The sequence below is a fragment of the Sciurus carolinensis genome, chromosome 17, assembly GCF_902686445.1.
Source record: "Sciurus carolinensis chromosome 17, mSciCar1.2, whole genome shotgun sequence".
Taxonomy (NCBI): domain Eukaryota; kingdom Metazoa; phylum Chordata; class Mammalia; order Rodentia; family Sciuridae; genus Sciurus; species Sciurus carolinensis.
In genome coordinates this window covers 19,864,318-19,878,784 of record NC_062229.1, presented here as the reverse complement: position 1 = coordinate 19,878,784, position 14,467 = coordinate 19,864,318, and the positions used below count along the sequence as shown (strand labels likewise).

General features: G+C 39.0%; 1 protein-coding gene across 1 annotated transcript; it reads right to left on the bottom strand.

Annotated features, from left to right (window-relative positions):
• Positions 1 to 1,674: 1,674 nt before the first annotated feature.
• Positions 1,675 to 13,270, bottom strand: LOC124968212 (zinc finger protein 670-like). The gene is made up of 4 exons (XM_047530501.1): positions 13,010 to 13,270; positions 4,500 to 4,626; positions 4,237 to 4,297; positions 1,675 to 3,683 (listed from the first exon to the last, which is right to left on the bottom strand). The coding sequence occupies exons 1-4, from the start codon at positions 13,268 to 13,270 to the stop codon at positions 2,774 to 2,776; spliced, it is 1,359 nt and encodes a 452-aa protein (XP_047386457.1). The 3' UTR covers positions 1,675 to 2,773.
• Between the last annotated feature and the right edge of the window lie 1,197 nt (positions 13,271 to 14,467).

Genomic DNA, 14,467 nt, shown 5'->3' with positions numbered 1-14,467 from the left:
TCCTTCCCCACAGGACATTCTGATGGGCCTCTGGAGGAGGCCAAAATGGACTGGCTGTCTCAGGACCTGCAGAATCAAGCAGACTTGAGGTGCCTTCAGGGACCTTCAATCTCCATTCCCTCTTCCAGCATATAATGAAGGCTTCCTGCAGTATCTCTCTGCACAGAGGCCTTGGCTTGAGGAGCTCCCTTCAGTCTCATGGGGTCAAAGGAGAACAAGACTGAGGGAGCCAAGAGTGGGGAAATCAGGCCTTTGCCTTACAGTAAAGGCAGTTGGAAGGCTTTCCAGAAGCAGGGCAATTCAGATCTGGGAGTGAAAGAGGGGTTTTTCTTGGGAAATGTGTTCAGTGTGTTCTGGTCAAGTTGGATGAAGTTCAAGTTCTCATGAGTGACCTGGACACCTTCCATTATACTGATTTATACTCCAAGCCCAAGCACTTTAGGTCTGTCATGGCAGATGCAGCACTGATATCTTCAGGGTCTTTTACTGATTTTCTCAATGAATAGCAGTTCATGGCTTCCTTCTAGCCATATTTATTTTCTCATCAAATGGTCACTTGGTTTGACAGCTTTCCACCTCTATGACAAAAACCTAAAATAAACAACTGAAAGGAGGAAAAGTTTAGTTTGGCTCACAGTTTCAGTGTTGTCAGTCCTGACATCTGGCTCTTGTCAAATGAGTCACTGACAACAGAATACAGCATGGTGGGGGGAATATGTGGTGAAGTAAAGTTTCTCATCTCATGGTGGCTTAGGAGCAAAAAGTGAGGAAGAGGCTTGTGTTCCAACATCTATCACATCTCAGCTGTTCTAAGTTTTCCAACTAGGCCCCACCTGTTAGAGATCCTGCCATCTCCAAATAGAATCACTATCTTGTGCTGGGTGTGGGGTGCACACCTAGAATTCCATTGGTTTGGAATCTGAGGCAAGAGGATTCAAGTTCAAAGTCAGCCTCAGCAACTTAGGGAGGCTCTAAGCAACTTATGAGATCCTGTTTCTAGGTTTTAAAAAAAGGGGGATTGGGCATGTTGCTCAGTGGTTAGGCACCTCTGGGTTCAATGTGGTTTGGTGGTTAAGCATTTCTGGGTTCAATTCCAGATACCAAAAAAGGACTAAAAAAAAATTAATTTCGGTAGTCAATAAGTACAAATTTATTCCTTCTCTTTTTTGCTAAATAATTCTAATCCATTTCTGAGCAAATAGATGACTTTGTCAACAAGGAGGTCAAATGCAATGAAATGTGAAATAAAGAACCATACAAATATAATTAGAAAAAAAGGTAAGAAACAATATCTATTATTGGTGGTCTTTGATTTCTTCTGCTTTTTGTTTCTTCCTTGGTACTGGTAAAAATCTCTTATTCTCCAACTATAATTTGTAGGCCAAATCTGTCTAAATTTGCAAAGTCCTTCAGCTAAGAATGATTTTTACAGAACATATTTGTAATTAATTTGATAGCAAACTCTTAACTTTTAACTCCCAATTAACTGAACTGTTATTCCTCCTTAAAAGAATTTCATTATTCTTATTAGAACTGTATCCCCAAAAATATATTTTATCACTACATTTTGAATTTTGCCAATAAATTTTTGTGAAAACACAAAATCAAAAGAAAAAAATCTACAAGAAAGTCTTTCTAAAAAAATGTACAGCCCAGTACCAAAAAAGAAAAAAAACAAAAAAACTCCAAAACCAATTCATTTTCAGTAGTCCTTTAACCACAATTATTTTAAAACTGCATAAAAATTAGGCCTATGGCACATCCGAAATACAGTTCAATTCACCAATTCACCTATGGATCCAACATGGTTCAAGTACAAAGGACAAAAACTCATTATCTGATTGAAAGACAACTATATATATATAAACTCTCATGCTATTACCTAAATGAAACCTACCGAGGTGTGTTTTCTCAACATTTATTTTCAAGAATATAAATTAGAAATATAGACTGCAGAGATCTACTTTCAGAATGAGTCACTTATGAACACAATGTAAGTTTTTGCATGTTTCCTACAGTGAAGTCTCTAGAGAATACTAAACAAATTATTTTACATCAAGCTCTTCATATTAATGCATTTACAGGATTCCACTACCTGAAGAACTTTCATAGGACATTGAAACTGTTAAAACTGAAAACTATCTTGTATTTTTCACATTCGAAGAGTTCTGATCCTGTGTACATGTAGGCCAACTGGACCTTTTTGCCTCTCTTTTCTATTCCAGGTTTCTCTCCGTACTATAGCTATGGATATATGTATGTTGAACCAAGATGACTAGAGGCATTCCCACATGCTTTACATTAATACAAGTTCTCTGCAATGTGCATTCTCAAGTCTGCTAGAAAGCTTATGTAATAATGAAGTCTTCCACATTCTTTATTCAGGGTTATTCTCCAGTGTGAGTTCTTCCATGTCTGTGAAAGGAAATGGAATGGCTGCTTTCCCACAATGCGTTTCTCTCCAACATGGAGTTCATTCATGGATTTCAATATAATGGAAAGAATGAAAGCCCTTTCCACATTGCTCACATATATAGTGTTTGTCTCCTGTGTGAATTCTTTCACATATTTCAAGATAATGGAAGAACTAATGATGTTTCCACATTCTTTATATACATAGGGCTTGTCTCCATTTTGGGTTCTCTGATGTCTAAGAACATGACTGCAGTGACTATATTTTTTCCCCACATTGTTTACAGACATAGGATTTATCCCCAGGGTAAATTTTTGTTTGTGAAAGGAAATAAAATACGTAAAAGATATCCCACTCTCCTTACATAAAGGGTTTTCCTCCAATATGAATTCTTTCATGCTTTTTAAGTGAACTGTAATAACCAAAGGCATTTCCACATTTTTTACAAATATACCGTTTCTCTCCAGTGTGAGCTTTTTCATGTATTCGAATGTAACTGGAAGAACTAAAGGTTTTCCCACATTCCTTACAAACATAGGGTTTCTCTCCACTGTGAGTTCTTTCATGTATTTTAAGGGTACTTGAATCACTCAAGCCTTTCCCACACTGCTTACATATATAGGGTTTCTCTCCACTGTGAGTTCTTTCATGCCTATAAAAGGACCTACTATGAGTGAAAGCTTTCCCACAATCCCTACATACATAGGGTTTCTCTCCAGTGTGAGTTCTTTCATGTATTGTAAGGGAACTTGAATCACACAAGGCTTTCCCACAATCCTTACATACATAAGGCTTCTCTCCAGTGTGAGTTCTTTCATGTCTATAAACAGACCTGGAACGAGTAAAGGCTTTCCCACAATCTTTGCATACAAAGGGTTTCTCTCCAGTGTGAATTCTTTCATGTACTTGAAGGGAACTGGAAAGACTGAAGACTCTTCCACATTGTTTACATTCATGATATCTGCCCTCAGTGTGAGTTCCTTCATACTCCTCAAAGTATTGGAGAGAACTGAAGGCTTTTTCACATTCCTTATATTTACATGGATTCTCCCCATATTCTGGATAATCATATGGTTTCTGTTCAGCATAAGCTCTGAGGGGCACATTTATAGATGAATGACCAACGAGGACTTCTTCACACACAGGGCTTTCACTTGATTTTACTCCTGGAGGAACTATCTTGTTCACAAAACAATCTGGTTTCCAGCTGACAGTTTCTCCACATTGACTACCTTCTTCATGCTCACAGCATCTCCCTACCACTTGACTTCTGGAAGAAACGAGAAGCACTGCTATTATCAAAATAGTTGTATTATTATGGAGTATCTTAATACTGTTTCCAAGAACTGGCAAACACTGAATGTCTGTATCACCTTTAAATGCAATTGGGTACTTTCTGGAAAATACTGTGGATCAAAAATGTTTGGATCTTCAAATATTTTACATATACTTATTAAGGTATCTCAAAGATGGGTCACAATGAAACACAAAATTCACTTTTGTATCACAGCACCTAAACCGCCTAAAGGTAACGTCACACAATATTTTAAAATAATTTTATGCATGTTATAAAGCTTGTACACAATGAACCCCCAAGAACATGTCACATCAGGCATCATGTTGGTGCTCTAGATGTTTCCAATATTAGAACATTTTGGATTTTAAATTTCCAGATTGTAGACCTGAATGCATGTTGGGAGAACATCTTATGAGACAAAATCAATTTGAAGCTGGGCTTATTAGTACCATTTGCTTGTTTTTAAGATTTCTTGTCACTGCCAGATTTTCGAGGGACATTGATTTCTCCTATGAGTGCCAATTACCTTAATTCTCTTCTGGGATTCTTGTATACATCTTCAATGGTCTGATCTTCTCTTTCTTTTTCTAAAAGACCCAGAAAAATCAGTATCAATTATTAAACACTGATGAACAATTATCTAGCTAGGTTGATAGCATAATTTGACCAAACCTGATGATATATTCACCCAAATTTTCTTTTCCATATCCCATAACATGAAGCAGCACTAATGAGCAAGAAAACAATTGTCCTGTGATTGACTAAGTGAGGGAACAGTGTCACACTTACTTATAGAGGCCAGGTTCTTGAAGGTATCACACATCACATCTCTGTACAGCTGCTTCTGGGAAGGATCCAGCAAAGTCCACTCTCCCAGAGTGAAGGTCACAGCAACATCATCAAAGGTCACTGAATCCTAAAAACATCCCATATGATTTCCAAGAGGAACAGTAAGACTTCATACTGGCGACTGAGACTCATTTCATAAAAAGTTGACATGATGCTGTGTTCATTCCACGATTTGGTCATCACACTCTTACTCTTCATCCATACTCACATCCTCACAATTCTGATGCTAACCTCGAACTGTGTGTTAACACAACAGCAGAACAGGAACACACACTGTGCTCCTGGCTCACCCAATGTCTTGTTGTACACCTGATCTGTAGTACCTCTCATAACAAAGTCCTACCACTGGGTGTGCACAAGAGAGTTAACACCAACTTTCCTAAGACCGCAAGTTCTTAGAAATGCTTAAGAACCAAGTTCAACCTTTACCAGCATCTAGGAACTGCTACTGCTATCGATCTCACCAGCTTAACTATAAAGAGGGGTTTAGTGTAGCCAAACAGTATATGCCAATGATCTTGGAATGAGGTATATATCACCAACACATATCAGTAAAATTGAATAATTCCCCAAACACACCTTTGACTAGATGTTAATAACTGCTTTCCCTAACCTAGTAGGTATAATAAATGCTTGAAATGTATAATGATTAAAATCACTGTAACTAGAAAATAGCTCACCTAATATTGATAAAAGTCTTTTACACTACTCTTCAGTACAAGATACTACTTTTTAATTTTAATTTTTTGGGAGTGGTACTTTGTATTGAACATACAGGAATTCTACTACTAACCAACATCACTATCCTTTTTTTCAAAAAATTCTGGGGACAAGGTCTTGCTAAGTTACCCAGGATGTCTTCTAACATACAATCCTCTTGCCTTAGCTTCCAAAGGAGCCGGGATTACAGACGTGCACCAGCACTCCCAGCAGGATACTATACTATTAACACAGAATTAACAAATACATCATTGGTAAGAAAAACAGTATTTGATGGACATACAAACAAAAAAACTGCCTCACTACATAATAAACATTGTACAACAGTGGCAGAAATAATAAACTCTTTTTTTTTTTTTGCGGTACTGGGGATCGAACTCAGGTCCTTGTGCTTGCAAAGCAAGCACTCTACCAGCTGAGCTATCTCCCCAGCCCTAAACTCTTGAATAAATTGGGTAGGGACAAACTGTTATTTACTGTGAAACAAGAATTTTATTCCCATATATTCCATGGATGCACTATACACTGAAATGGGATTCTGAGAAGGCAGTGACATATATTTTGGATGTAATACTTTCCTAAGAAAAAGAATAAACCACAAAAATGGAGTAAAATTTTTTAATATATGAAAATTAAAAGGAGATAAAAGACTAAAACTAGGGAGAACAAAAAACCTACAACACATGCAATGAGCCAGGCACAGGTGGCATGTGCCTATGAGCCCAGTTACTTAGGAGACAGAGTCAGGAGGGTCCAAGTTTGAAGAGTCACAAGTTTGAAGCCACCCTAGATGATTTAGCATGACCCAGTCTCAAAAATAAAAAATAAAATGGATCAGGGATATAGCTCACTGGTTGAGTGCTCCTGATTTCAATCCCTTGTTTCATAAAAAAACCCAAACAAAAAACAATTAAGGATTAGTTAAGTGTTGATGAACACTACAAGCAAAGAGTTATGCATGAACAGCTGATCTATCAATATATTTCCCTATCACTTCCTTAATTTCAACTTTATCACTGTAAACAGGGTGCTTGATTTTTCTCTAATGACCAGTGGATGTACTGTGCATTCCTCTGTGGAGACAGATGTACTATTTCTCACAACATTGAAAATTAACCTTGAAAAAGTCTGACACAATGGCCTCCACCTTGGGAACTGTGTGAAACAGTGAGGCAAAAGGAGCACCCATAATGGTTTTCCCTGTAATTCCCTTAATAGTCACTTATTCAAAGTCCTAAGGGGGAAAACCTAAAAGAAATTTACTTCGTGAAAAATCATACAAGGTAAAGATAGGAAAGGTAGACAAAGTGCAGGAAAATGGTCACAATGAGGCAGGACAGTAATGATTTACTCAGGGAACACCTGGAGGCTTGAATGGCTGCCCTAGTTATGAATCTTGATGATGATTTCCAGGATACTTATATTGCTTTTATTAATAAATCTTACCACAAACATTTTATTCATTCTTTTGAGCATACTTCATGATGAATAATTTAAATAAAGAATTAATTTGAGAAAGAAATACTAATTTCTGTTTCTCTTCCTTACAACATGGCAATATGAGTCACAATTCACTGATGTGGCAGCAATAAACAAAACTGCATAGGTCACAGCCCTTATGGGCTGGGCTTGTGGTTCAGTGGTAGAGCGCTCGCCTAGCATGCAAGAGGCCCTGGGTTCGCTCCTCAGCACCACATAAAAATAAAATAAAATAAAGGTGTTGTGTCCACCTACAACTAAAAAATATATTAAAAAAAAAAAAGAGACCCCCTTATATCTAGCAAATGTAAGTCCCAGTGCATGCTGCCTATCAGGCAGGAGAGCAGTTAGCAAGTTAGAGCAAGAAAAGACAGACACAGAAGGCGGTTCGGGTCTCCTCATGGTGCAAAAGGCTTTGGTCACCTGAGGAGTGGTTGTAATGATGAGGCACACAGAGATATAGCACACAAAACAGAGAGGACGTGAAGACTTACTACTGAGGGCTCATGGAGAGGGGTGGGCAGATGTTTCAAACAGGGAACAGGAGCAAGGAGATGCACCTAGCTTGGCAGCTTTAGACAGGTTAACAGGGAAGCTACTGTGAGAATTCACTCCCACATCTTGGGCAGATGTTTGGGTGATTTCAGTCTCCTGCCCCACCAAAGGGAGTCCCCAGGCTTTTGAACACCTTATCTTGTTGAAGGGAGCAAAGGGAAGGAATGTTGAGGGTTAAATAAGGTCACTGAACATCAAAAAAATCAATGTACTTATTCCACTTTCCAGTGAGCATGGAAGAACATAAAGAGGACATTTCCAACTGCCCGAGAAAGAGGCAAAGAAATATAAAATCCACAACTCTTCAAGACTCAAGAGGCCTAAGGTAAAAAGGCAAGCCATTGTCTCTAAAGTGGAGGAACAAAGAGGCAGATCCAGAGATGCACTATTCCAGAAGAAACTCAAAAATAGAACAAGGTTAGGAAAATCTCAAATATCCCTGATGAATTGCTTAAGACCAAGAGAAGATAAATTTGAGAAATAAAACTTCAAGGGGACCCAGTTTTAGCAGCCGTTTTTGAGTTTCTATCTCTAGAAAGGATACAAAGAAACACAGTTCCATCCTGAGAAAAATCGCCTTCTGCTTCTGTCAGTGGGGAGGAAAAGAAACCATTTGAAAATTCTGGTTTTCATATATTCCATCTTGGGAAAAAAATAGTATTACCCAAGCAGTGACAATATGGGTGATTTCTAGAGCCAAATGTTGGGGGTCAAAGAAAACCCCAACTTCAAATCACTCTAATCTTCCTGCCTCAACAATGGAAAAGAAGGAAAATTCAATTTCTAAAGTTAACCATTCAACTATTCAAATGTCCACTTATCAAGAAATATAACAACAACAAAAATCAAAAGGAAAATAGGGTCAACAATGGAAATAAATCAATTAAGAAAGGGCATTCTGGGGTTGGGGATATAGCTCAGTTGGTAGAGTGCTTGCCTTGCATGCATAAGGCCCTGGGTTCAATCCCTAGCACCACCAAGGGGTGGGGGAAGAAAGGTCATTTCTGAGAAACCTGATAATGAACTTGATAGGGAAAAGCTTTCAGGTAACTGATGCAATCATGGTGAAAAAGTTAAGGAAAGTCAGGTAAAGGGCATATGAATAACATAGCAATAAAGATGCAGAAGTTATCAAGAGGATCATTTAGAAACTTTTCAGGTACGAATTATAAGAACTCAAATGAAACCATCCCTATAGGTGTTCCATGGTACATTGGAGTCAGCAGATCAAACAATGAGCTGAGAAATTATTGAACTTATGAGGTTTGAAAAAGGGAAAGAACACAGTAAGATTCAGAGACTGTTTCATCATTATATTTGCTCTGAATGTCTTTTTTCAATAACTTATTTATTTTTTTAAAAATTTTTTTATGTGGTGCTGAGTATCAAACCCCAGGGCCCCACATATGCTAGGCAAGTGCTCTACCACTGAGCCATGACACCAGCCCTGCTTTGCATGTCTTACTGAAAGAAATTCTTTAGCAAGAAAGAAAAAGATGTGAGAATGTTGCTCACATAAAGAAGTATTAGGAAATAATTAAACGGAAGTACAATAAAAACTTTATTTCTATTTGTATTAATGGACAAATGTTTCTTAAATTGATAGCATCAACAATGCATTGAGTGGTTACACTCAATGACATATAAAATGAGTGAAAGCAACTGTATGTGGGATAGGAAAGAGGAGCTGGAAACATACTAAGGTAGCTGCACTCTCATGAAACAGGACATTGTCATTTGAAAATACATTAGATTAGTTATAAATGGGCTTTGATAACTCTGGGAAATCACTAAAATATTTAGAAAATGAGTAGATTTGATATGCTAATGGAGGAGAGAAAACAGAACTGTAAACTAACCCAGTATAATGAGAACACAGAAAAACACAGGAAGCTTAAACAAAAACCCACAGCAACCAAAACAGAAAACCATTACAAATATGACACTTATTAATCCAAACACAGTGATAATTATATGTGAACTATCTGCATATATCAATTAAAAGGCAATATGGCAAAATATACTAGAAAATAAGACCCGACCTTGTATTCTCTATGAGAAAAACCATTATAATTATATTATGTTGATTATAGTTAAGATCATTGTATTGTACTCTGGAAAACCATTATGCAATTATATCTTAAGTGTTCTAAAACAAAAGCTAGATATGTAACATATCGATCAATTAGCCACTTGACAAGGTATACATTTTGAAAGCATTATGCTTCAAATAATAATTGTATGCAATCTTTGTCAATTTAAACGTATATTTTAGAAATAAGATCAATATAAAAATGTCTAAATAAATTTATGCAGAATGATACCCTATTCTTACATTGATATAAAAACCCCTCTAGAAGCTATACTGAGACTAATTAAGCTGTATCTGAAAACAAAAGAATAAGGAATAAAGGGATTAAATGATAAAGCAGTCCATTCTCTAAGAACATGTAACAATCTTTAATATGTATTCCCCTAAAATGACATGAGACAAAAGAATGGAACTGAAACGAAAATCATAGATCATGTTAGAGATTCAGCACAATCATGTCTGGAGTGTTCAACAGTAATTCACAGATCAAGAAGGCAGAAATTACTAATGTTATATTTGAAATCAACGGCATGATTTCTGGAGTTACTGGATATGGCAGAATGCTTCGTCCATCAACAGCCATGGACACTTTCTTTTCATTATTTTTTCCAGCACTGAGGATCAAACCCAAGACTTGTGTATGCTAGACAAGTTGTCTACCACTTGGTTGCATTCATAACCTGAGCATAGATTCTTCAGGATCACTAAGAATATTCACCAACATAGACCATGTTCAGACTACAGGACACACCCTAAAACACCTAAAGCAACAGAAATCATAGTTGCCCTTGAATTATATTATAATGCAAGTGGAAATCAATAGCAGAATGACAGTTGGAAAACCTAGAAGGAACTACAGATTAAATTATTCACTTTTAAAAGACAAACAGGTCAAAGGAAAACTCTCAAAAGAAATTTAAGTATTTCAAAATACGTGAAAATGAACACACATCTTAATATCACTGCTGGGTTGTAGAAAAGGAGTTCTGAGGGAGAAATTTAAACAAATGAATGCATATAAAAGAAAAAACTCTCAATTCAATAGTCTAACATTACATATTCAAAAACCAGGAAAAGGGGAGTAGGGATGTAGCTCTGTGGCAAAGCACTTGCCTAGCATACCTGAGGCAAAAAAATAAAAAATAAGAAAAAATTTTTTAAAAAAGCCCAATAATCTTAAATAGAGAAAAACAACTACAGAAGATATCAATGAAACATCAACAGGAAATCAACAGAACCAAAAGCTGGTTCCTTGACAAGATCATCAAAAATCAACAGAATTCACCATACTCGGTGGTACACACCAGTAATCCCAGCAACCCCAGCAACTCAGGAGGTTGAAGCAAGAGGATCACAAGTTGAGGATGGCCTCAGCAACTCAGTGATATCCTGTCTCAAAAAGGACTGGGGATGTAGATCAGTGGTAAAGTACCCCTCTCTGGATTCAATCACCAGTACATACATACATATACATATATATATATATATATATTTGATAGAACTTATTTAGCCAAACTAACTAAAACTAAAGAACAGAAATTACTAACATCTGTAATGAAAGATTGCGATCCCTTCTAATCCTGTGAAAGGACCCTCCAAGAATTTTATAAACAATTCCATGCCCATCAATTTTATCACTTGTATGAAATCTACCAATTCCTAGAAAGAAGCAAGCCACAAAAACTCTCACGAAGAGAGACCAACAATGTAAGTAAGACTATATGTATTAAAGAAATTAAAACAATAACAGGAAGGACCAGGCCCACATGGTCCCACTGCTTTGTTTTGACTAACAATTAATGAAAATATGACAATCATCTACAATCTCTTCCCAGTAATAGAAGCAGAGGTAATACTTAATAATCTATGCCATGATGTCCATATTTCCATACCAAAACAAGAGAGACAGAAAAAACAAAACTCACAAACATTTCTTATAAAGATGAAAAAATCCTCACCAGATACCAATTACATCCATTAATTCATAAACAAATATATACCAAAACTAAGTGGGAACTAGTATAAACATAAAAGAATAACACTTAAGAATCCATTAATGCAATCAGCCACCTTAAAAAGCTAAACAACAAAACTCCTAGAATCAAATTAATAGATGAAAAGAAATAAAAGGCAAATAATATTAAAAGCCTTGAGTTGGGACTGTGGTGTTTGCCTGTAATTGCAGCTACCCAAGAAACTGAGGCAGGAGGATAGCAAGTTCAAGGTCATACTGGATAACTAAGCCTGTCTCAAAATGAAATTAAAAACAATGGCTAGAGTCAGGTGTGGTGGCACAAGCCTGCAATCCCAGTTAGTGGCAGGCTGACACGGGAGGATCAAGAGGCCTGCCTGGGCAACCTGTAAGATCTTGCTTTAAAGTAAAAAAGGACTGGGGATGTAGCTCAGTGCTGAAGCAACTATTTAGAATACACAAGGCCCAGGTTCAACTCTGCTATGTCATTAAGAAAGAATTCAGACATTGCCTCATATGGACTCATGATAAACAACGAAAGACACTCCTATTGCCCAGGAACTTCCAAGGATTTTAATTGTCTATGTCAGGCTGTGGAGGAAAAACAAAATTATTTTTTATACTACACATCCAAATAAACTCTCAAATTCATAAACATTTTTCTCCAGGGGCAGAAGCCAAAGGTGTCTTTCCATCAGACTGCCCCACATAGACTTCCTCAATCAGCAAAATTACATTCTGATTAGACCAAGTCCCTGGATGCACAAGCAAACACCTGAAGATGAACTCTACCCAAACACTGTAATCATGGTAGATAATGGTGATTCAAGAATTCCCACCTCACAACATTTTCTTGTTGTGCTTAGGAAACACAGTACAAAGAAACACTGGTCTCATTACACCAAAATGATGTCCTCTGCCCTTTTTGAATCTGTAAGGGCAGAACACTCTTTCCAAATTCCCACTTTTTGCCTCAAAAACGATTAGTTGAAATGATCAGTTAACCGAAATTTCCTTATATTTCTCTTCTTCCTCCAGGCCCCCGAACTTTGAGTCAGGCTGAACCAGCACACAACCCTCCTTTACTGTCATCCTAAGACTCTGACCACTGGGGAAACACTCTCACATCTAGGAGATGATGTTGCCACCCTCCACCCTCCGTCCTCTCCTCCTCTCCCACCTAGTTTCTACTTCCGTTAGCTCCTCCATAGAATGGGAAGTCCTTTCTGCCTAATGCTTCAGATGCTTCCAGACCTTAACAGTTGGGGCTTTCACCCTATTGCAATACTCCTTTCAAATGATGTCATGACCTCCCTCAATCAGCATTTTGTTTTTAAAAAACTGTCTAGAAACAGCCCAGGGAAAATAACGATTACATCACGGAGGGCAACACCCTTCCACTGACAACCAACCACATGAACATGTGGATCCCCCTTACCCATGAGTTTGACAATTTGGGGGAAGTATCTGGATATTCAGGGATTTACTGCCAGCCCCAAAGAAGCACGGGGCTGAGGGGGCAGGTTGTGTATTTGAGACCCTGCTTCCCAAGCATTTAGAAGGTTCGGGGTAACCAGGACTACTCTGCGGAGAAAGGGGAGTCTCCCCGCGACCCTCCCACCGTCACCGCACCGCAGGGGGAGACGCGGGCCTGCGGACGCCGAGCTGCTCTGAGAAGACTCCAGGCCGAAGCGGCTGTGAGAGAACCGGACCTGACGCGGCCATCCCTGGGGGCGGTCCAGCCCCACGGCGCAAGCTGGGTGGGAAGGGCGGAGCGGGCCGCTGCAGACTCCCGAGCTCAGGCCCGGAGGCCAGGGTCACCCCAGCTGCTTCCGGTCGGTTCCAAGGAGACCGCTCTCCTCTTGAGGACTTCCGCCCTACACCACTCACCATTTCCTGACCTCGGACTCCAGCGTCCTCCCTACGCAGCCCACCCTGCCTGAGTCTGCGTACGTCACAGAACCGCAGCGGTTCAGTCCTCCGGAGCCTCCCTCAGCAGCATCGCGAGATTCCTACTATGGTGGCTCCAGGAAGTAAGATCGCGAGAAGTAAGGAGCGACGCCTCTCCCCAACTGTGCTTCTGATTGGACAGTTCCCCAAACCCCGCCCACACGCCTCTGATTGACTAGTGATCCAGGACGCGCCCCTGAGCTCTGTGTGACAAGAGGATTCACTACCTGGCGGAACCGAGTCCAAATGATGGATTCAAGATATAGTCCTTCTCAGCACAGGGTTCTCCCAGGACCTGGTCCTTACCTATCCTAAGGGATTCTTGCATTTAAGCAGAACTTGATCCTGGCTATTCAGAAATGACACCGTGTGCTCATTTTACCTAGTGGGCTCTTCCTCTTTCCTCTGGAAATGACGTAACAAGTGCACTCAAGCAGCTCCAGAGAGTGTCCCCTGGAGACACCACCACCTCAGAGAAGGACATCTACCCAGACCAATGCAGGTCACACACTGTCAGAGCTCAGAAGTTTGGGATGAGGCAGTTGTCTTCATGGCCAAGGTGTGTCATGCCTTTTCTGACAAGCCATCCATTTTCATCCAAGAAAATAAAAACATGTTAACAAGAGACTTATTCAGTTATTTATTCAATTCGTGAAGTAGCTGAAGTTATATGGCAGTATTCTGCAAAGGAATCAAGTTGGAAGTAAAGCAAACATTTGAATTGGTTCAAACAGGCAGCCTGCCTCATTCAGGCTCACAAGGGAAACCCCACAGTCAGAAGGTTAAACATATTCCCAAGCTTGAGATTTAGACTGAAGGCTGAAATGGAGCCCAAGTGGATCAGTCCCTCATGCTGAGGTAGGGACACCTAAGAATTTTACTCTGGGAGTTTACCTTGCCCTTCTGTCCCTTCATCACAGTGTGGAAACTTTCCTTCCCTCAAAGCCTTAATATTCACCAGGGGGACACCCTTACCTGGAGTTACCTTAACATTCAAATCTCAAGCAACTTTCAAATTCATAAATCATTTCTCCAGGAGGATATCTAAAATGCCTTTCTCTAAACTGACTTTCACACATTTCCTTCATGTATACAAGTTTATTACACAGACTCCAGTAAATGAATGCATACCAAAACCCA